The 22,504-nt window shown below is 49.2% G+C and overlaps 2 protein-coding genes across 6 annotated transcripts in view; both read right to left on the bottom strand.

Annotated features, from left to right (window-relative positions):
* BNIPL (BCL2 interacting protein like) overlaps positions 1-5,287 on the bottom strand; it is a 10,258-nt gene extending 4,971 nt beyond the window's left edge. Inside the window, exons 1-5 of one of the 2 annotated variants that reach the window (XM_019625283.1) lie at positions 3,973-5,287; positions 3,183-3,672; positions 2,267-2,362; positions 1,996-2,060; positions 1,544-1,768 (exon numbers count right to left, since the gene is read on the bottom strand). In XM_019625283.1, coding sequence (XP_019480828.1) covers positions 1,544-1,768; positions 1,996-2,060; positions 2,267-2,362; positions 3,183-3,226 — 430 coding nt within the window. In that variant the 5' untranslated portion in view covers positions 3,227-3,672; positions 3,973-5,287. Of the gene's footprint in view, positions 1-1,543; positions 1,769-1,995; positions 2,061-2,266; positions 3,673-3,972 lie in introns of both variants that reach the window. The other variant, XM_019625282.1, reaches the window with a different exon arrangement.
* A 474-nt stretch (positions 5,288-5,761) lies between these two features.
* PRUNE1 (prune exopolyphosphatase 1) lies at positions 5,762-22,184 on the bottom strand. Of its 4 annotated transcripts, none has more exons than XM_019625277.1 (8): positions 22,003-22,184; positions 15,157-15,249; positions 14,426-14,628; positions 12,582-12,766; positions 11,449-11,607; positions 10,655-10,749; positions 8,859-9,017; positions 5,762-6,393 (listed from the first exon to the last, which is right to left on the bottom strand). In XM_019625277.1, the coding sequence occupies exons 1-8, from the start codon at positions 22,039-22,041 to the stop codon at positions 5,965-5,967; spliced, it is 1,362 nt and encodes a 453-aa protein (XP_019480822.1). In that variant the 5' UTR covers positions 22,042-22,184; the 3' UTR covers positions 5,762-5,964. The 4 variants fall into 4 exon arrangements, with proteins under 4 accessions (XP_019480822.1, XP_019480824.1, XP_019480823.1 ...); XM_019625279.1 differs by lacking the exon at positions 22,003-22,184 and adding an exon at positions 16,686-18,264; XM_019625278.1 differs by lacking the exon at positions 22,003-22,184 and having other exon boundaries at positions 15,089-15,248.
* Between the last annotated feature and the right edge of the window lie 320 nt (positions 22,185-22,504).

The following is a 22,504-nucleotide window of genomic DNA, read 5'->3' as shown; positions in this document are numbered from 1 at the left end:
GCCTCGCCCGGGAAGAGCACAATGATGGTGCCAACTTGGGCCAGTGAAGCTACGTCCTCCACAACTAGATTGAAGAACAAAACGACAGCAACATGTCTATTCCCCTTCCCCCAATTCCCCAGCACTGTTCCCATCCCCCCAATTCCCCAATAAAAATCTTTAAAAAAAAAAAGTATACACACGATTTGTATTCCTCTTTTGTTATCGATATATATTGAGTATTACAATTTTAATACAGTTTTTTCCTTTCTTAAAATGTGTATACATTTTTTTGGCACCCTCTGTATATTTTTGTTTTGTCCCTGCCTCCTGAAACAGCTGATGAGAAAGGTGAAAGGAGTATATTGTTATTCATAGCAAGCCCCTTTCAACCACCTGAATTTATATTAATGAGGTGACTTTGGAAAGCCACTCAGGATGAGTGGCTGGTTGCCAGGGGAACCATCCATGTGATTAGAGGGGTGGACCTTTGAGGAGGGGAGAGAGACTAGGTTGTGGTAATCACTAATGGCCAGGTGAGCTAATCAGTCGTGCCCACACAATGAAGCCTCCATTAAACCCTAACTGAGGGGCTTCGGAGAGCTTCTGGGTCAGTGTACAAACACTGGAGGTGCTGGGAGGACGTGGGAGCTCCACACACCTCGTCCTATGCACCTCCTCCTGGCTGTTCCTGAGTTGCATCCTCTTACACTAAATCTGTAATCTAGTCAGTAAATGGCTTTTCTGAGTTCCGTTAGCCATTCTAGCAAATTATGGAACCTGAGGAGCGGGTAGGGGGTAGCCAGTCAGTCAGAAGCACGGGTGACAACCTGGGCATGTGACTGGTGTTAGAAGTGGGGGGAGGGGGCAGTCTTGGGGGACTGACCCTTCACCTCTGGGTCTGCGCTAACTCCAGGTGGTTCATGTCCTAACTAAATGGCAGGACACCAGTTGGTGAATGGAGAGCTGGAGAATTGGTTCATGTGGGGAAAACCCACACGGCGTCAGAAGTGTGAGTAGAGAAGAGACCAAGTTTTCCTTAATATCTTAATAGTCATGCTTAATACTTGGAATTCTTCAAATCGCCTCTTCCAGCTAGAATGCCTCTCCGACTACCTGATGGACATCTGTCAATCACCTTCTCTGTGGTCTTTCCCAGAGCCTCTCCAGCAGAGCCCATCTCCTCCTCCCGGCCTGCACTGCACCCTGGACATATGTAGGCCATAACCTGTAACTGCACTTGCTTGTATTTATGCTTATTTCTTACTAAACAGAGGATTCCCTGATGGTAGGGACTATCTTCCTCACCTTTCCACCTCCAGTGCCAGCTCAGTGATGGCATGCCATGGTCATTCCGTAGTTTTTCTTAATACACAAAGGACCCAGCCCCCCTCTCACATCTGATCTCTGGGCTCTACCTTTCCATTCTGAGGAAATGGGTTTTGCTGACCTCACTTCTTGGTCCCTACCTTATCAGTTCTAATGTCAGTCCCACTAAATCCACCCCGAGCCTCTTTAGCTGGCCTCTGCTTCCACCAGCTCAGCACTCAGGCATCTTTCCCACCTTCCCATTCAAACTCATGTCCGCTGTCCAGCTGCTCCGAGTCGGACGGTGTCTCTAAATCGTCTACTTCCAGGTCAGAACTGCCACTGGGAGAGGAAGGTACAGAGCGGGGAGGAGAAGCTCCATGGTCTCCAGGCCCTTTTGTCAAATTCAGCAGCAACTCTGGGGCAGAAAGACGCTTACGCATGGGGCGCTGGCCACACAGGGCTAACGTGCTGGGGGTACCTGGGTTAGGAGGTGGGGGTGGACAGAGGAACAAAAAGGTGTGTGTGTGTTAGCGGGGGAGGTTAGAATTCCTGTCTATATGGAAACGATAATACGGAGTGAATTCTGAAGGACTAACACAGGGGGCATTTGGGAAAAGGGAATTAGAATTGCAAAGGCATGTGGGTGGCATAACCCTTCACTAGATTCGAATCGAGAATTTGAGGCCTAGGGTCTACTTTACCTACCGGCCTGTGAGTCACTTTTAGGATCGGCAGCATTTTTGGAAGGGTCAGCCTCTTCAGAAAGCAATCTGGAGAGGAAAAGATGAAAAGGGGGAAGAAACATAGACTATAGGCATCAAGCCAGATATCGACTGATCGATTCTGTCCCCCCGCCATGATTTTACCACCTCCATGTTCTTTTTCCTGCCTCTTTCCTTCAAGTCCTGGCTTACCATCCGGACCCTCCATCTGTGACCACCCCTTCCTTCTCCCAGCCTCTCTCACGCCTCCTCACCGAGGGAATTCTTCATCCTGCCATTCCTCCTTCAGATCCAGTCCCCCAAGTCTCAGGGATGCTTGTAGTCCTGTCGCTTCTGCATTCTCCCTGTCCCTAAGATAGTCCCCCGTCCCCCCCGAAGAAAAGATTAGGATGAGACAAACTAGGCAGTATCTTAAGGGAACTAGATGAGAGGTAGGAGACCCTGGAATGGAGAAGAGTGATTCAGGTGCAGAGCAGAGGATGTTTCCACCCGCTTCGCCAATTGCTAGACACAGATCACCCCTCCTTTTGGGCTGAGGAGCAGAGGAAGGATAGAATGCAAAGCTAATCATTACATCTGTGCCAGCCGCTCCACCTACACAGTAGGGGTGAGAGTGTTCTCCCACTACAATTGGCTGGAACCCGACAGACCTGCACCACTATCACTGGGTAAAGCTGGGGGGGAATGGCACCTGGTCAGGCCTGCCTTTCCTCCACCATGTTGGGAGTGGCCAGGGGAAACCATGGCATGGGTGGAGGGGTGGAGGAAGAAGGAAAGGAGGAAGGAAGATTTGCTGGGGAGGAGAACCCGGATCTAAATTAATTCTGGGTCAGTTTTCCTAATGGCCATTTTGGAGGGCGAGGGTTAGAAAACAAGAGAGCAGGGGCAAATCATCACATATTTCCTTAAAACACACACACACACACACACACACACACACACACACACACACACACACACAAATAGGGAATTACCCTGGCCTTCCGTTTGCCAGTTCCCATACCATTCCAACACTCCCTACCTAAAGCCACACCCATGCCCTCCCTGCAAATTCCCTTAGTCTTATTGCCTCTAGGAACCCGAGATTAGACCTGGTAAGAGCTGGATGGTGGGAATGGCCCTCAAGACTGTTCACTTATTTCCCATCGAGTTAGGCCAGAGCTTACTTACCCCAGATCCGATGTCTTTTCTCCTGCTTCCTCTAGAGTTCCCATCTTCACAGATCTTCCTGTCTCCTTTACACACCTAGAGTTCCGGGCAGCTGGTGGTCCCAGCTCCCCAACACTTCTGTACCCTTTTCTCTCTCAGCTGTTGTTGGTCTTGCCTCTGAGTAGGAAGGAGTGGAAGGGAGGTAACCTCACCTTCAAACAGGTTTTGCCACCTCCCTTCCCAAGGAGCAGGTTCACCCAAAAGAATAACCCTGCCTCAGTGGGGGCGGGTTTGGGGGAGGAGAGTACGTTTTCTAAAGTGGCTAGTCTTGAGGGGGGTGCCAGGTAAGGCCACTTGTTCTCCTTTTCAGACTCCTCATCACCTGAAAGCTGCTTTTTTAAAAAAGACAAAAAGGCAACAGTAAAACCCATTTTGGTTTTAAGACTATGTTGGCCCTACCTTTTGAGCATAAGCAAAATCGGCGACACAGAAGTATGTTGTAAGGAGGGTTCTGGAAGAAACAAACGAAAGGAAAGGCTGAGGATGAGGCGGGACAGAAGACTGTTGCACCTTATTCCTAAAAAGAGCCAACAGAAGGAAAACATGAAGTACAGCAGGAAGAAGGGAGATGAAACTCAAGGAGGCTGAAACAATGACCCAAGGGAAAGGCCTGACTAGACGTTGTAAAAAGAGACAATAAGACCCCAAACAGGAAAAAAAAATTATTTAATACTTTAACAAAATGCAAAATAAAGTACCCAAATTACAAAACATAAATTCCTTTGGTTCAGTTATCACACACGGTTTTCACCTTCCAATGGCTACACACATCATCCCCGCAGTGAAGTCAGACCGTCCCGTCACACTGAAGACGCCACGCCGAAACCATCGCACACCCCACTACTCGGGGAATCTGCTGGCAACTTACATGGAATAGAGCTGCAGGTGGGAAAAGGGGCCAGGTCGGTCTGAAGAGAAAAGCAGACTACACAAGCCACGTAAGTCAGTGGGAGAGAGCTCTCTGCAGGTCACTAAGGTCTGAGTCGTACCTCTGTACATGCTACATGAGGCTGAGTCCCTTGGCACAATCACGTATGAATACAGACAATCCAGTGAGCCTGGGCATTCCCAGGGAAAACAGAAAAACAACAACAAAATTCAGAGGAGAGAAAGGATGGCAGCAAGAGGCAGACCACACACAGGCCACCAGCGCTCCGCGTCCAGGCCCTTAGCATTACAGGCGGGGAAAGGGAGACCCAAAGAGACGCAGTGTCTTTGCCAAAAGACACATGGTTCACGGCAGCTGGCGTCAGAAGTTCACACTTCCTCTTAACATGAGCAAGAGGATGACATGGACAAGAAACTGATAGACCCGCTAAGGCCAGGGACAGAGCCTGGGCTCTTAACGCAGTGCTGCTGGCTTTGGGGAAGAGTGTCCGTGAAGTCTTAGGTCCAGAACACTCCAGAACCAGGATCTGTTGGGTCTCTTCAGGCTCCTAGTGGCTTTGGAGCACAGGAGTCCAAAGAAGCTGAGAGCCGGGCCACCTGATCAGGACAGAGGATAGTGGCCTCTACTCTGCTCCCCGAATAATGCCGGAAGAGTCACAATAAGCTCAGAACACAAATTTAGCCATCTCGGAATCAGACATCGTGACCTAATGGGAGCAGAGAGAGGGCTCTTGAAGCTGGAAATGTGCTAACGGCTGAAAACGGACTAAGAGTTTCCGAAGCACACTCTATTTTTCTACCTAGCTTAGAGTGGGTATTCAGTAATCAATACTCGACTTAACCAGAGAATAAATGAATACAGGGAGACAGTAAACGTGTGGTTCCGCGAGAGACACTGGTAAAGGGCCTCGCGGAGGGCACTGCTGGGCACACACTCTCTGTGCCCCTCTGCTGGGCTGCATGGGGAATCACACTGTGACCCTGGCAAATGAGATGGAGGAGAGTCAGTGCAGATTTAAAGAATTAAATTAAATAATAAAATTTGATTGGTAGAGACTGGGGCAGGGGTGGAGGGGCGGGGGAGAAAGCCATTCATAAAGCAGCTGCTTTCTTTCTTTTTTTTTTTAATTGGAGAATTGGGGGAAGGGAACAGTGTTGGGGAATTGGGGGAGGGGAACAGTGTTGGGGAATTGGGGGAGGGGAACAGTGTTGGGGAATTGGGGAAGGAAACCAGCCAAGCTGTTGTTCTTCAATCTTCGTTGTGGAGGGCATCAGTCGCCATCTGGCTGCCGGTCGGCAGCTTGTGGCCTCTAAGCTCAAGGTGCTATTACAATCTTAGTTGCGGGTGGACGTAGCCACCATCCCATGCGGGAGTCGAACCAGCAGCCTTGTTGTTAAGCGTGCACGCTCTATCCACTGAACCATCTGGGCGGCAGCTCACCTCAAGGTGCCGTGTTCAATCTTAGTTGTGGGTGGGCATAGCCACCATCCCATGCGGGAGTCCAACCGGCAGCCTTGTTGTTAGGAGCACGTGCTCTCACTAGCTGAGCCATCCTTCCACCTGTTGGCAGCTCAGTGCCAGCTCAGCTCAGGCGCAGCGTCACTGGCCCATGTGGGAATCAAACTGGCGGTCCTGTTGCTCGGAGCTCGTGCTCTTAAGCTAACTTAACCAACTGAGCCACTTGGCCGGCCCAAAGCAGCTGCTTTCTTGTACTTCTTTCTCCTCCCAGGTTTATGATCACAGTACACCAGATCCTGGAGCAATGAAGAAAATTGCTGAAACGTCTCAAAACATGCAAACGTCTTAAAACATGGTTCAAGCAACCTCTCTCACTATCCACTCCTGTCCCACTAGTCACTTCTTGGGCAGGGAGGCGCTGGTAGACTGTGACAGAGAGATCTGACTGCACTTCTCAAAGATGGCCTCTGCGGAGAGTTTGGGCAGCCCCTGGTCCAGAGGGCACTCGTCCACCAAGCTGTTCATGGGTGTGGGGGGCAATGGGGGGTCCTCCTCATCTTGACTCAGTCCAGGAATCAGGGGGGCACCTCCCCTGTCCAGTTCCGTGTCCACCTGCTCCTTGGACACACCCCCGGTCTCAGGCTGCCCCGAAGGGATTGTCATGGAGTCAGAACATGCTGACAGGGCTTCCTGGAGCAGAGGCAGCAGTTTCTTCCGAGAGATCTGGGTGTTGCCTTGGAGGTAGGCTTGGAGGTTGGGGTGATTGCTGGGGACAGGGGTCAGCTTCAGGAATGGAGAGTGGGAGCGTTCCAGGGCTCCACAGATCTAAAGGGGAGACAAGACAGGGAAATGGTCTATAAGGTGGTGAGGCAAAGAGCCGAGGCTTCTCAATTACAGGCTTCTCTTAGAGGAGGAAATGGTTTTTCATTAAGCCATCCAGAGTCCAGTTTTATTGCTTGCAACCAAAGGCACATCAGCTAAAACACGTAGTATTTCAGAAACAGAAGAAACGCTTGAGATCATCTATTTCAGTTTATTAATAAGTCGGCCAAAGCCCCGAGAGCTTAAGCGTCTTGAACAAAATTGTGTAGATGATGGTGGAATCTGAACCAGCACGGAGGCCCCCTGGCTCCTAACCCAGTGTTGTTTCCAAGTGCATTCCTGGGCTCAAAAACTTGACCTCTATCCTTAGCTGGGATGGGACAAGCATCTATACTGAAGTCAGGGGAAGGACAGAGGCAGAATGAATAAACAGGTCAAAGTGGGGTGGGAGGTACGCCAGGCATGTGCCAAGTCTCGCCATTTACAAATACAGTAATACCTTGGTTTGCGAGCATAATTCGTCTGGAAACAAACTACTCATATTGCAAGACATCGCTCATTTACCCAGTTAAAATGTATTAGAAATGTTTACTCATCTTGCAGAACACTCACAAACCAAGTTACTCGCAATCCAAGGTTTTACTGTGTTATCTCTCTCTTTTTTTTAAACTTTTAGCTCTTACATTTAGGTCTCTGGTCCATTTTAAGTATTTTCTTTCTTTTTTTAATTTTTATTATTATTTTTAAAAATTTTTTATTTTTTTAATTGGGCAATTGGAGGAAGGGGGACAGACAAGTTGCTGTCCTTTTTTGTTCTTCAGTCTAGTTGTGGAGGATGTTGCTTCCCTGGCCCAAGTTGGCACCATCATTGCGCTCTTCCTGGGCGAGGCAGATCAGTTGCCGGCTTCTGGATGGCTGATCGTGGCGGCTGCAGGCCGCTCACACAGGCTGCTGGCTACACACAGTAGCCCATGGCAACCCACTGCAGCAGGGGCTGCAGCTTACGCCGCCGCTGGCGACTCACGGCAGCCCAGCTCCAGGTTGAGCTGTTGTTCAGCATCTTAGCTGTGGAGGGCAGTGTCACTGGCCCCCATATGTGGGATCCGAACCGGGGCCCTCTGGTGTCCCAAGCCAGCTCTTAACCAACGCACCACTTGGCTGGCCCCGTGTTATCTATTTTAATCCTCACAACTACAAGATTGGTGTTACCATTACCCTCATTTACAGGTAGGGAAACTGAGGCTCAGACAGATTAGGTCACTTGCCTAAAGTCATAGTTTGAATGAGGCACAGCTGACACTTGAGCCTAGGTCTGTCACCAAAGCTGGTGCTCTAAATTGTCGTATTATACTGTCCCAACGGGAGGAAAAGAGGCGATGGCAGGGGACGGTGGGAGAGGACTCCTGTGGTCCAGCACAGAGGGGCTGTGGTGGGGACAAGGTGGGGACAGGCACTGCTATCATCGAGGGACCCTTTCCTTCATGGCACGACTGTTAAGAGCCACCTAGTACCAAGCGCTGGCTCTGTCCAGCAATATACTTGACATGATACTGTGTTTAATGTTACATCAGACTGATTACTTAGTAGGTAACATCATGCCACTTATGAACTCAGAAGTCAACAGACTTGCCTTAGCTCAAAGAGCAAGGAAGTGGCAAACCCGGGACAGAAAAGCATGTCTACCTGCCTTTAGAAAGCATCATTCTGAAACCACTGTTCTTTCCACAGGGCCAAACTACCTTCCCCTGAGTACAGTAATGCCTGCTTCCCAGAGGAGGAGACAGGCAGAGAGAGGTGGGGGAGGGCGGACGTACCTTTCGGGGGGCTCAAAGGGTTCTCTGGCTGTAGTCACCCATCTTTGGCAGCTCTCACACAGCCAAGCAACCCAGAGAGCCCCTGGACGGCCTTACGTCCACTTTTAAATTCTTCCCTGGGCTAATCAGTAACCAACAGAGGAAAAGAAAGGGCAGGAAGGGGAGGCAAGGGGGCCCCAGGGCAGATCAGGAAAGCAAACAAACCTGCTCCCAGATCACTAGTCTACGTCAGCGCTACACAGAATAATTAATCACTGCATGGATAAATAGCAGAAAAGCTTTCTCTCGTGTTTCCCATTTCCAAGGCAATAGGGTAAAAGAAAAAAAAAAGAATTGATTTTCAGGGGGGTGGGAATCAATGTTTAACCAAGTCTTAATTCCAACTTCATAGCATTTTCTTTGAAGCTGATTTTAAGTTCCTTCTAAGTAGGAACCGTGTCTCCAATTCTCTTTGGAGTCTCCCTCCCTCAACAATCGTATGATTAAGCGTATTCACGTATGCAGAGAATGGGGAAAAGCGGGGAGGGGGAATTTTGGAAATACACAGGACCTCTGTGTCAATCTAAGGACCACAGAGGGGTCTTACAGCATAGAGCAGTGTGCACAGGTAGAGCGCTGCGGGGCCCTCGGGCTGGAGGAGGGACAGAGACTCACCGTCATTCGGAGGGCTGCGTAGGGACAGAAAATAGCCAGCTGCCTCACTGGCTCATTGTGAGTGTTGAAAAAGATAGTCATGGCAACCAGGGCATCATAGCTGTGAGCCTGACAGAAAGCATGGAGGTCTGCAATGAGGCCAGACCTCTGCAGGAAGGCCTGGAAGAGAAAACATGGACAGGGATGAGGGCGACAGCCGGCCCCCTCTTGTCACCATCAACACAACACGCATATGAAGGGCTTCTCTGCGTGTTAACCTGGGACGGGCGCTCCACAAAAGAGGTACCTGGTATGTACTCTGTGCGGGGAGGCAGTGTGTAGAGCAGGGAGAAGATGGGCTTTGGGTTCAGACAGAATTGGTTTGAACATCAGCTCTGTTACCTATAAGCTTTAGGAGCAAGGAGTTTCATTAACCTCCCTGGACTTCAGTTTTCTCGCCTGTACGATAAGGATAAAACACTTACCAAACATGGTTGTTTTAAGAATTAAAAAAGACCATAATGTATGTAATGTGCCTGGCACGTACAGGGCTCTCCTGCTCTTGCAATCAAAGGTCTCTGCCGTGCGGGTATTTTTATTCCAAAACGGAAATATGGGGCATACGAATAAGAACAGAATGGGACAACCGCGTCCTACTCTTCACCCTGTGCCAATCTATGCTCTTCTCCAAAATCTCACGCAGTGCTTCCCCCCGTGGATAACACCCCCAGCTGTTTCTGATCACGGCTTTTCTCTCCCTTCGGCATTTCTAAATGTGTCTGTTTGTGTTGTGGTTATGGTACTTGCTAAGCTTTTTCAGTTCTTATGTTTGTTTTCCAAACTAGGTTATGAGTCGTAATGAAGGAGGCTGTGCTATTTTGTCTTATTTAGTTTTTTTAGCATTTGTGCACAGTATTTACTAGAAAGCTGTGCAGGCTATGAGAGTATGTGTTCAGATCAAGTTGTCGAATGATTTAAACCAATAGGATACGGAACCAGGAATTCAAATACCACTTCAGATATCAAGTATCCAAATTCTATTCATTCACCCATTGAACAAAGTCTACTGCGCACCCGCTGTGTGCCAGGCTTGGCAATGGTGCTGGAGACACAGCCCAAACCCAAGAGGCAGGGTCCTCACTCTGGCGGGGCTGATAAACAAGCAGAGGAGCAGGCAGTAAGTAAGGAAACCATGAAATATGATGGTTCCGGTGTGTTAAGTGCTATGAGGAAAACCGAGTAAGGTACGTGCTAGAGATTTTTGAGCTAGAGATCATTTCAGTTAGGATGGTCAGAAAGAACCTCTTAAAAGAGGAGACATCTGAGCTCAGTGCTACGAAGGAGCAGGCTCTGCAAAAGGAAAAGCCAAGTGCAAAAGCCCTGAGTTGGGAGTGAGCCTAATGGCGCCAAGGAACAGAAAGGAAGCCAGTGTGGCTGCAGTAGTGTGAGGGCAGGAGCGGGGAATCGGGGCTGGAGTGAGATGAGGTCACAGAGGAAGACAAGGGCCAGACCAAGGAGGGCGCTCTAACCACAGCAAGGCCTCTGTGTTATAGAAGCCCGCTGAAGAGGCGGTAAAGCGAGGGGTGACGGGAGCTAACTCTCGTAGTAAGGAGATCACTCTGGCTGCTGCGGGGAGAATGGTTTGTAGGGGTACAAAAGTGGAGGCAGGGAAACCAGTAAACTGTGGGAGTGACAAGAGAGATGGACAAACGCAGGAAGGGACGAGATGTGCTCCGGAGGAGGACCAGAAGTGGGGGGCGAGGTTACCTGGGTAACTGAAGGTTTTCTTGCTCACCGCACTCACACCTTGCTCTTACCTCCAAATCCATATAGATTGCACTGATGGCCACACTGATGCCTTGTCTGGTGATGGTCTTCTGGTCCTTTCTCAGCATCTGCTCGGTGGTCAGTCCTAGAAAGGGGATGTGAGACTTGCAGTCAAAGAGCCCAGGGTCCTAAGACTAGGAAGTGAGGACACCAAGGTGGGCCACGGAAGAGGGAGAACACAGTCTCTCTTTGGGGCAATGAAAGGACTGGTGGCTGAGAATGTCATTATATAAACAAAATGACTTAAATTACTGGGTCACAATAGTTATTGCTAGAACGGGGGATTCTGGAGAGAAGGGTGAAAATCAGAAGGGAGCCTTTTGCTTTGGATTGTCCCCCTTTCTGTGTTGTTTCCATTTTCTAAAAGCACATGTGGCACTTTTCTTTAAGTCAACAGGTGGTAGCTGGGTAGAAAATTATGGAAGATTTTTTGTTCTCTTCCTTTGTCCTTGGTATATTCACCTTGGTGTATTTCTTCTGCTTCCCTAACCATCTAGCTCTCCCTCTGATAATTTAGTATTCCCTCGGCATATTTGATTTCTATGTCTATATTCTGATTAGACTGGAAACCTCTGGGACTCTTAATATATTCCTCCTCCTCCTCCCCAATAGCCCGGATAGAGCAATCCAGTCAATGACTGATTATCTCCTGATCACGCACACACCGCCTTGGCTCTCTTCAGCGTAAAGCTGAATCATTACGCATACTCTGAAATTGTCCTGATGGTGCTCCCCACCTGTTTTCCCACCTGGGATGGAGGGACGTTAGTTTAGCACTTCCCACCTGACACATCAAACTTTGCCTTTTGCAGAGAATCAAAGATGTCTTTTCTGTCGGGCAGATCTGGGAAGAGGGCCTCCAGTTTCGCCACGTATTTCTTGTCCTTTGGGGTTGCCTTCCCAATGTTAAGGTCCATGTTGACACAGTCTAGGATGATTGTTCCTGGGGAGAAGGGAGACGGCAGAACTCAGGTTGCATGGCCCTCCATTCACGACCCCTAGAACACACACAACCCTCCAAGCAAAAGGACACGACACAGAGGAGAGAGACCATGTAGCAAACTCGCTGAAAACAAACCAAGAAACTGGGACTAAGTCCTGAGGAAGACGGCCCAACTCCAAACTCAAATGCAGGCAGGGAAGTGGGGGAAAGGAAGAAAGGAAGCCTGAGCATCTCAATCCTCAGAGATTCTGAAACCTAGTCCAATGTGCACTCGCTTCTCTCTCTCTCTCTCTCTCTCTCTCTCTCTCTCTCTCTTAAGATTTTTATTGGGGAACAGTATGTTTTTCCAGGACCCATCAGCTCCAAGTCAAGTAGTTGTCTTCAATCTAGTTGTGGAGGGTGCAGCTCCTTGGCCCATATGGGGATCGAACCGGCAACCTTGCTGTTATGAACCCGTGCTCTAACCACCTGAGCTAACCGCCCCTTCAGTAAAGACTCTTATAAGTTGGAAGAGAGAGTCTAGTCTAACTCTTTCTCTTTTTTTTTTTTACAAATGAAGAAAATGGGAATAAAAAAGTGAAAAGGTTTCCTCAAAGTCACATAGACAGCTACTTCCTGGGCAGAAGCAGTATTAGAATCTGTCCTGCTTCTCTTCAGGCTCTTTGCATTAGACCGTGTATACTGTGGGGCTAAGGGAGCTTCTGAGCCTGCTGTCCTGGGCTTCCTTTCTGCTTTTTCCAACAGTGTATCCCCAGGCCTATTAACAACAATGTATCCCCCAGGCCTTTAAATAACAAAGTATCCCACAGCCTCTAGTGCCTAATTGAGTCCTAAAAGAATCCCATCCTTTGTGATGGGCTGAATGGCTCTGAGAGGGTACTTCAGGCTGGAAGAGTCTAGACTTTTCCACTCTCTCTTCTCTGGGATATGAATAGAGGAACTAACTTGTCAGGCCCCAGCCAAGCCACCCTCACCGTGCAGAAGGGCTGCAGTCTGCCTGTCCAAGGTCTCTGGTGCCCCCTGCAGGATCCGCTCGGTCACCAGGGTAGTGCAAGACCCCACCAGCTCCACCGTAACGTGGCAGGGAGGGCAGCATTTCTGCTCAATGGGCCGATGGTCTAGCACCTCTGCTACTGCGTCCTCTAGGGCTGCGTCGCTTCTGTGTGGGGAAGGGGGTTCGGGGGTGTGGGAAAAGAGAAAGAGAGATAGGTAGGAGCACTCCGGCTGCTTCCGACCAATCTGCACCTCACTCATGAAGGAAAATGCCGGCGTCTCAGGCCCACACTTAGAGCCCTGGTCTCTTCTGCCTCTGCCTCACTGCGCTCAATTCTCCAGTGTTATAACTGACGTCATCTTTAAATAGGGTTTGCGTGAATTTGGCAAAGCATCCACTACCAAGACCTTACTCTCATATTTGATGTCCGTTGGGGCTGTCTTTCCAAATGACACCCTTGATACCAATCCTCTAAATCTCTCGTTCCCTTAATTCATTTAATACCCCGATTCCAGGCAGGTCAGTAGATCCTGTGGCTTCTGTCTCAATCTCCTCCTTTCCAGCCACCTGCTGCTGTCCTATTCTAGGCCCTCAGTGTCTCCTCTGGACTATTCCAATAATTTTGTAGCCAAACACCTGCTTCCAGTCCCGGGCCTTCCTAAGTTATCCTCCACAATGCTACCTGAATGATCATGTGAAGAATGCAAATTCAATTAGGTTGGGACCTGGACTAAGTATAATCAACATGAGTCTCCCACTGCCCTAAAATAAAGTCTAATCTCCTTGGCTGGACCCACCAGGTCTCCAGGGTCTGGCCCCTGGCCACCTCCAGCCTTATCTTTTTCTGTGTTCTACTTCTCCCTCATATTTCATGCTCCAGCCATGCAAAACAAATGCCAGTTCCCACAACCCACCATGCTATTTCATGCCTGCCTGCCTTTGCTTATTCTAAGCACTCTCTCTGCCTGGATGTTTTCCCTACATACCCCGCTCCCCATTCCCTGAGCAAACACCTAGTCATCTTTCAAGGCTGAGATCAAGGGTCAGCTCTGAAAGCACTCCACCCTTCAGTGACAGTTCTCACTTAACTCTAAGCCCATTACAATGACCTGTTTGCCTAGTTAACGCTTCTTGACTGAAAGCTTCTTGAAAATAGGGACTCTGTCTCACCTTCATCCTCTAAACCAGCGGTTCTTAACCTTCCTAATGCCGTGACCCCTTACTACAGTTCCTCATGTTGTGGTGACCCCCAACCATAAAATTATTTTCGTTGCTACTCTATAACTGTCATTTTGCTACTGTTATGAATCGTAATGTAAATATCTTTTTGTTTTCCGATGGTCTTAGGCGACCCCTGTGAAAGGGTCGTTAGACCCCCAAAGGGGTCGCGACCCACAGGTTGAGAACCGCTGCTAAACGGAAGTTTATTACTGAGTGAATGGATAGCTGGATCCACGCCCTGAGGCTACCCTCTGTCAATGTCCTGCGAAAACCACTGTGCTCAGTAAAAAATATACATTTTACTACTAGTGGGAGCCAGACAGGCTCAGAAGGTCTCACACTTACGTTGCTTTCTGGCAGTTTTTTTCGGTCCTAAATTAGGGATAGAATTATTATAGGTGTGTACCTTTGTTAAATAGACACTAATGAGATCCTGTCTTAGGTAAGAAATAATCTCGCTTTTTTTCTGTATCCGTTATGTCCCATCCATTATGATTAGCCTGTGAGATCCCTGAGAGCAAAAATTCTTTATCTCTTTATACGTTCCTCATCAGAGGCCAGCACGGCCCTTGCTAACAATTACCTCAACCCGCTTCCACTTACGTGGGGAGGGCATGATGATCAACAAGAGTGAGGGTGAGCCAGCCAGCCTTGTGCAGTGCGTGGAGGTCAATCTCATCCCGGAAAATCAGGAGGGACTCAGGAATGTGAACCTTCTGAAGGAAGAAGACGTTGTCCCCTCGTAGAGGTAGCTCTGAACGTTTTATATTTAAAACTGGCACAAAAACTTCGTCAGCCTCGGTCGTCTGCAGGGAGCGAAAAGAAGCTACGGCAGTGTTTTGGCACAAACAGGAAACGTAACAAGACTATTGGGACCAAGGGGGACACGACCTTGGGTAAGTTACTGCCTTCCACAAAGCCACAGTTACCCAGTGGATAAAAACAAAAGGACGACTCTTGCCCTCTCTCCTTCTTAGCAATGACATGAAGGTCAACAAGCTAACTCAAGGAAAAGACCTGGTTGTAGATGACGCGGAGAAGGGATTGTCAGTGTTCAAGAGCTGACCTGGGTGTGAGGAATACGCACCAGATCGCCGATACCCATGAGGAACTCGATAACAAACCGTTTGCATATTGCTTTCTGCTTTGCGATGCTGCCAAATACATTTACTCATTTGATCCTCATAGCAACGCTGTAAAATGTTATCACTTCGGGCTTGACAGAGGGCGACACGAGACTCCACAAAGTTAAGGGATGTAACTTACCCAAGACCACATGGCATTAGGCAGCAGAGCTGGGTCTTGAATCCACATCTCTTCACTTAAGTACTCACCTTTGCCAGGTAAAACGCCAGGGCGAGAGCGGACACCATGGAGTCCAAGTCACAGGCCTCATTTCCCAGCACGACATGGAGCGGTCGGGACCCCTGGGGAGGAACGCGAATGGGACATGGACAGAAGCATCTCTACCCATGTCCACCTGCCTTCTGCACTCGGGTAAGGCTTCACACACACCCTCTCACCGATCTGCACACAGGAGGCAGGCCAGGCCTTCTCGGGTCCCACCTCATGGATGAGGACGCTAGCTGAGAGGGCGTCCGAGTTTTAGCTGAGCTTCGAGCATCACACACACAGCCAGCGAGTGGGGAAGCGTGCTTTCTTCTCTGCTATGCTGTCCCCTCAAATGTGAACTTACAGAAGAACAGCAGGAGACAGATAACTACTCTGATTTTGGACCTGGCTTCGGGCACGTGAGGAGAAGTCAGGAGCAGAGTACCTGGGGGAGCTGATGAATTTAAGCCGTATCAATCCTGGTTTGGTTTTTTCCCATTTTCAAAATAGGAAAGAAAGTCCTTCCACTTCTAAATCATAAGACTAGGTAAACACAGGTGAAAATAAGACCTAGTCCATTCTCCACTCGTCCACGAGAAGTCCCTTTCCCTGCGGAGCGTCAGTGATAATAACCAGGGACAACCAACACTCACACAGCCCAAGAAGCAGACATTTCCCCAGCAGGCTCTGATGGAGGAGAGAACGGCTGCGGCTGGTGCTGGCATCGTATTTATAAAGCTTTGAAAAGTCCAGCTGCCGGTAAGAAGTCTGAGGAGGGAGGGTTATTATTAACCTGTTACTTTGTATCTCCCTAGCTCTCAGGGTTTTAAATCATATACATTAAAAACTCCAGTGCTGGCAAGCCAGGTGGCTCAGTTGGTTAGAGCGCAAGCTCTGAGCAACACGGTCGCCGGTTCGATTCCCACATGGGCCAGTGAGCTGCGCCTGAGCTGAGCTGCCACTGCACTGCCAACGGGCAGCCGGGTGGCTCAGCTGGTGAGAGCACATGCTCTTTAACAACAAGGTGGCTGGTTTGACGCTTGCATGAAATGGTGGGCTGCGCCCCTGCAACTAGACTGACAATGGCAACTGGACTTGGAGCTGAGCTTGCGCCCTCCATGACTGAGATTGAAGGACAACAACTTGACTTGGAGCTGATGGGTCCTGGAAAAACACAATGTTCCCTTTCCCAATTCCCCAACACTGTTCCCTTCCCCAATAAAATCTTAAAACAACAGCAACAACAACAAAACCCCTCCAGTGCCCACAATAGCAGAGACAGGGGCTTGGTTTCTTTTTGAAACACTTACTGAGTGTGTGTGCTCATATTTTTATGTGGAAGAACTAATCATTTAGTCCTCAAAAGCAATCCAAAGGGATAGGCACTTTAAGGACTAGGATTTCGCTCCAGGTATGAGCATTCTGGCAGGTAGGATGGGACCCCAAGGTCCATGGCTCAGCTTAGGGAACATGAATTCTCTCTGACCACTTTGGTTCTGAGAGACGAAGGGAAAAGACAAATGAGATCCACCTGTTATAGCAGGGTGTCTTCATTTCAGTCCTCTTGGCATCTCAGACCAGGTGATTCTTTGTAGTGAGGGCTGTCCTGGGCCCTACAGGATGCTTGGCAGCTTCCCCAGTCCCTACACACTAGATGCCAGCAGCACCCCCAGTCATGACAATCAAATGTCTCCGGATTTGCCAGACATTCCCTGGGGGGCAGAATAACTCCGGGCTGAGAACTACTGGGTGCCAGAAAGCTGAAAATCCAAACACTCCGGCTTCTTCGACCAGGGAAGATTTATTAGATGAAAGAGTTTCGAAAAGTGGGAAAGGGGCTCAGGGGAGCAAAACATAGCAAGGAACAGTTACCAGGTCACATAACTTTAGGAAGCGTTGCGTAACTATGTAACTTTAGAAACAGAGAGTCTAGGGGAGCCTAGAATTATCTTCCCTTGGCTGTTACCTGCCTGCCCCGCCCCCCAGAAAGCTACAGCAAGAAAGGGGCAATTTCAGAAGACTCCTGGTGGGAGAAATTGCCTTATGTAGTAACTCACTAGGTTCTTGTTTTTAAACCACCCTCTTTCTCACCTCCTACTCCCACCTCTAAGAGAGAACAACAAAAGGCAGCGGTCATCTGTCAAGATTTGGGGTGCAGGGCCCCTGGGGAAAGTTTGCCCTGAGGTTCTCCGCTGGGCCATTCCTCTAAGCCTCCCTCAGCGGGGTGGCAGCCAAGACTCACTCGGACTGAACAGCATGAACTCTTTTCCAACACAATACGAGAAGTCTGGACCCAAGACCCCAGTCCTAGGGTAATTTCTCTGATTCGCAATTCCTCCTCCTGATCCCAGAGAAGGCCCCTCTGCCCAGATGGCCGTGGACCAAAGCGGCAACAAAGCACTTGAGATAAGTGGCTGCACAGGAAAATCGCTCACTGAAGCAGTGTGTGTGTGTGGGGGGGGGCACTATGTTCTCTAGAGAGGGAATATATAAACACGGGCGGCCACATGGCCCTGACGGTGGAGAAAAAGGTCAGAGGAACAGAGAAAAGGCCGAGAGCAAGGGGGAGAGGCCTACTGCTGGGCACCAGGCCCTCAGAGGACTTTCCCAATCTCACTCATATGAGTACAGCTTCATTCCAGGGGCGGCGGAGTCAGGGTGGGTCAGACCTCCAGCTTCGACAGAAGGCTAAGCAGCAAAGCGGAAAGCAGGAGCAAGAACACGTCATGGCTCTGGGGTGAGGGGAAATGGTTTCCAGGGGAAGTCTAATAAATGATTTCCAGGGGAAGGGTAATTTGCGCTCAGCCAAGCTCAGCCGGCAGTCAAAAGAAACTAACACAAAAGGAATACTCTGGGACTTTTAGGACATTTTGGAATAGGAGTGACCGAGGGAGATGGCAGCATTGCTGTGCCCAGTCAGCACCCACCATTCCCGCAGCCCAACTGGTCTGTTCACCACCCACAAAACATGATGTGCTGGGGCCCAGCACAATTTGCTCTGCTCTGTCTGAAAGCAGCAGCACTCGCCTTCGAAAAGATGGGTTGAATCCCAGCTCTGCTTCTTCCTTGCTGTGGGAGCCTGGTCTCCTTAAGCCTCACTATTTATTTATTTATTTATTTATTTATTTATTTATTTATTAGCTGAGCCATCGCCACCTGTTGGCAGCTCAGTGGCAGCTCAGCTCAGGCTGGGCATCGAACCACTGTTGCTCAGAGCTCACACTCTTGAGCCAGCTCTTAACCAACTGAGCCACTCGGCCGGCCCTATTCATTTTCTTAAATGAGGATAATACTGTAATCAATTTCATGAAGTTGTAACAAGGATTCAATGAGACAGCACAGAAGTGCCCACCCTATAGAAGTAAAGGTGAGCTGCCTCCCGCCTTCTCTTCTCTGCCTGTCCCTGTCCAGTCAGGCGCTGTCCAAAGCCCCCTCTCTCCGTGAAGCCTTCCCTGACCACCACCCAGGCCAGAGCAACGCCCTTCCTCTAGACCAGGGGTCGGCAAACTGCGGCTCATGAGCCACATGCAGCTCTTTGGGTACGTTCCGTCTCAAAAGTTGGCCGACCCCCGGAAGAGCCAATCCTGTCCCTCACAAAAATTTCAAAATTATTCAAGAGCCATAAATATATTTTTACATAATCACCATTATGTGAATAATATTCTTTAAAATTTTTATAGTAAAACTATGAGTTTTATTTTCATTTTCAATTTTACTTCAGAGCCCCATGTACGTACCCAAAGAGCTGCATGTGGCTCGCGAGCCGCAGTTTGCCGATCCCTGGCGGCTCTTCCGTCTCAAAAGTTTGCCAACCCCTGCTCTAGACCTCCAGCTGCCAGCACCTGTGGCTGTCACATGGAGCTTAACTTCTACCTTAAGAAACTCACTATCTTTTCATGGGTGTACATCCCAAATTCTTAACATAGCTTACAGGTAGGCAACCATGTGCTTTGTTGTTCAAACCACGAGATGCTTGCGAATGAAAAAGGGTGCAACTAATGATCATGTCAGAATAAACGAAGACTTCCCTGGGCAAACGGGTGTATAAGGCTACGTCCTCCTGCCATTTAGGAAACACGTGGGCAACTCTTCACCCTCACCCCATCCCCCACCAGCTGAAAGCACAAGCCAAACAGCCTCAGTTTTCTGACCATCCGCAGAAGAGTTCAGAGCAAATATAGCTCTACTTAGAGCATGAGGAAACCTGAGCTGCCAACGGAAGAAATACCATCTGAGAGCCACAAGTAAATATAAACTTTTTTTCTTTAAAACAACAACAACCCACTCCTTGAAATGACTGTATCCTGATGTTCTTTGTGGCCTGAGTCGGGGAGAGAGGACATGGGCTCCAGGGCTGGCAAAGAAAACCACTTCCCTTTTGAGGCTGAATGTGGTCTGATGTCTACCCCACAAAATAGTTAATAGGGGAAGGGGGGAAAAACAGCGACAAGGAGCCAGAGGCAGAGAAACCCTCCCAGCAGAGCATGGGACCGGCTGATTCCGATGCCAGGATTGGACATTTCCAAGGAAAGCCAGACACTCCAGGTTCCTGCCTCATGCCTGAGGAGGTGCGGACAACACACATTGATAACCTGAAGGCTTCATTCAGTACGGGCACCTGAACTTCAGTACAGCCCCATCCTGAAGCAAAGATTTTTTTCCCCACTAGGGATGAATCACCATGAATAGGACATTTTGTTAAATGAGATTTCTTTTTAAATGGAGCAACCTACTATCATTGAGGCAGACAGGCTACAGAAACTTCTCTGGTATCGAATGCTAAAAATACGTATCAACAAGAGAGTTGGCTGGGTGATCAGCCGTTTTTATCTTGTGTAAAAGTCAAGCATTCACAATTCCCTAAAAGTTAAACGATAGTTGAAAGGAAACACTCAAATTTAACAGTGTCTATTAATCATGCTTTCTTTACGTAAGAAACAAGTGTGGCCTCTGGGGAATTCGATGGGGAGAAGAAAATGGATCTTTTTCTTTTTCATTTCATATCCTTTTTGTATTTAAACTTCTTCATCTATAGTTACAACTTCTATAATTAAAAGCAATCTAAATTATTGCCGTTCACCCACTAACGTCCCTAGAGTTTAATTTTCTAATTTTCCCCCACCCCCCACCCTCCTGCCCCTGGCTAGGCTGTGTGATGATAAGAACTCTAAGCTACAACCCCAAATCACAAGTTCACATGTTCGGAAAAATTAAGATCTACACCTTGCTCCTTGGGGAATGAATGCAGGCAGAAAAAGGTCAGGATACCAGCAATATTAGAAAAATCCAGTTTTCAGCTTCAAAACTGCTGTAGAAGATACCAGGGGTGCCAAAAAAATATATACACATGACGTGTATTCATCTTTTGTTATCAGTATATATTGAGGATTACAATTTTGATAGTTTTTCATTTCTTAAAATGTGTATACAGTTTTTTTTGGGCACCCTCTGTAAACTGTTAACCTCTGGAGGGTAGATGCTGTAGGATGGACGCATGCAGTGAAATGCTGTTTGGTGAGGTTTCAGGTTCAAAGGCTCTTTATCAAATGGTGGGAAAGAGACCAGTCATCTGGGTTATTCAGGGTGGGGGGTGGGATCCAACTGCTTAGCACTTGGAATGGTGCCACAGACTCTACATTAGTCCTCTAATGAGTTCCCTGTGGTGGAAACTGGAGGTAGCCAAAATGAATTGCTTCCAAATTGCCTTATGCATTAAAACAACTTTCCCCAAATTTGTATTTCACAAGTCATTGGTGTTAATTGCTGTTAAAACTGAACTTCACCCCTATTTTTCAGGCGAGGACATTTATGCCAGCAGCTAAGTCTGCAGGAGGAATCAGGTGACTTTCAGGATTTGTTAAAGACCAGAATCTTATCGCCCAGGGTTATTTGCAGTTTAAGATACTTAGAAAGGAAGACGGGTCAACCATCTGTCTAGGTTTCTACAGGGACAGTGTAACTTGAAGTGGGGTGTGGGGGTGGTGGGGGCAGGTGACCTTTCTCTGGCAAGCTTTTTGCGGCTAACTGGGGATCGCAGCCTAATGCTGCAAGCCCTGTCAGCTCAGCTGGGAGATTCCAAGTGGCTCAGAGAGTACCAAAAATAAGCCACAAAGCATTCGAGAGTCATGTTGATAGTTTTGATTCCAAACACACTTTGTGCTTATCTTCCAGGTGTGTGTATGTGTGTGTGTGTGTGTGTGTGTGTATGGGGGGGAGGGGGTATGTAATCTGTGTGCCTTAAGGCCACGGAAGAAAAACTGTTGGCAAACGAATGCAGGTTGCGTGCGGGTCAACAGATATGCCTGATGTTCTTGTGTATGCTGATCATAAAAACAGGTTTAAATGAATACACCACGACCCCCTCTATTCTAGAAGGAGTCAGGCCGGCCAGACAGAAACCGCCCTTCAGTGGCAAGAAAGCCACGAGCACAGGTTCCCTCGTACCCCCCGGGGTTCACCTGGAGGCCAGTGGGCCAAGGAGGCCTCGAGGGCGGAGAGCTGAAAGAGGGGCGGGGAGAAATGAACAAACACACCTCCGGGGCACCCCTGGCGGCGGCACAGCCCTGGACCTTTCGACGGCACTGACCCAGGCGACAGCGAGCGGAGGCTCAGGTACAGGACCCAGACCCACGATCCTCCTACCCGCTCTCCGGCAGACCCCAAAAGCAAGGGGCCAAACACGGGGAGGCTGAGCCGTATTCCCACTCTCAGGAGCTAGGTTCGCGTTCCCCACGGCTCTGGTCCCCCAGCCCCTGCCCCGCAATTCCGTGTTCCCTCCACACAGACCCTCCCCGGATCTCACGCCCTCGCTCCATTCTTACGGTCCCAGACAGGGAGGGGTGCGTTACCTGCAAAGCAGCTCGACAAGCCTGCAGGTAGTCCTCCATGGTAAAGCCCAAGGTGTGCCACCGCCCCTCGCCGTGGAGAGGTTACCCGGCGAATGCGCCCCACCCGGGGCTCAGGGGCGTGTGGCTACAGTCAGGAGGCGGGACTCGAACCCGCCACACTACGATTCGGCCCCGACCCGGGGAGGAAGTGCGTAAGCGCGCACTCCCGGAGTCCGACGTCGCCCCGCCCTCAGCGAAGGAGGCGGAGTTCTGCGCCCAGGACTCACGGGATGCCTTTCCCGAAGCGCGAAGTGGGGCGCGGCGCAGGGCGTTCTGGGAGTCGTAGTCCAGAAGCTCCGAAATGGCCCCAAGAATTGAGGGAAGCATTTTCTACGATCAGTCATTTGAGACACAAACGTGTATGTCTCACAGTAACCTGTTTTCGTGGCATCTGAACTCTCCCTCTCGAGTCCGGCTAAGAAGAGCATCTTTCCATATATATTACACTGAATCTCTGGTTGAC

This window comes from Hipposideros armiger, unplaced genomic scaffold (assembly GCF_001890085.2).
Source record: "Hipposideros armiger isolate ML-2016 unplaced genomic scaffold, ASM189008v1 scaffold_621, whole genome shotgun sequence".
Classification (NCBI taxonomy): Eukaryota; Metazoa; Chordata; class Mammalia; order Chiroptera; family Hipposideridae; genus Hipposideros; species Hipposideros armiger.
Note: the sequence above shows the minus strand (reverse complement) of the source record. Positions and strands in the feature narration are given on the sequence as shown.

Excerpts from the sequence above, each read along its gene's own strand:
- PRUNE1 (XM_019625277.1), bottom strand. The coding sequence starts at position 22,041 with ATGGAGGACTACCTGCAGGCTTGTCGAGCTGCTTTGCAG. Across the intron at positions 15,250-22,002 it reads CTTGTCGAGCTGCTTTGCAG|GGGTCCCGACCGCTCCATGT; the intron begins GTAACGCACCCC and ends GTTCCTCCCCAG. Across the intron at positions 14,629-15,156 it reads TGGCGTTTTACCTGGCAAAG|ACGACCGAGGCTGACGAAGT; the intron begins GTGAGTACTTAA and ends CGCTCCCTGCAG.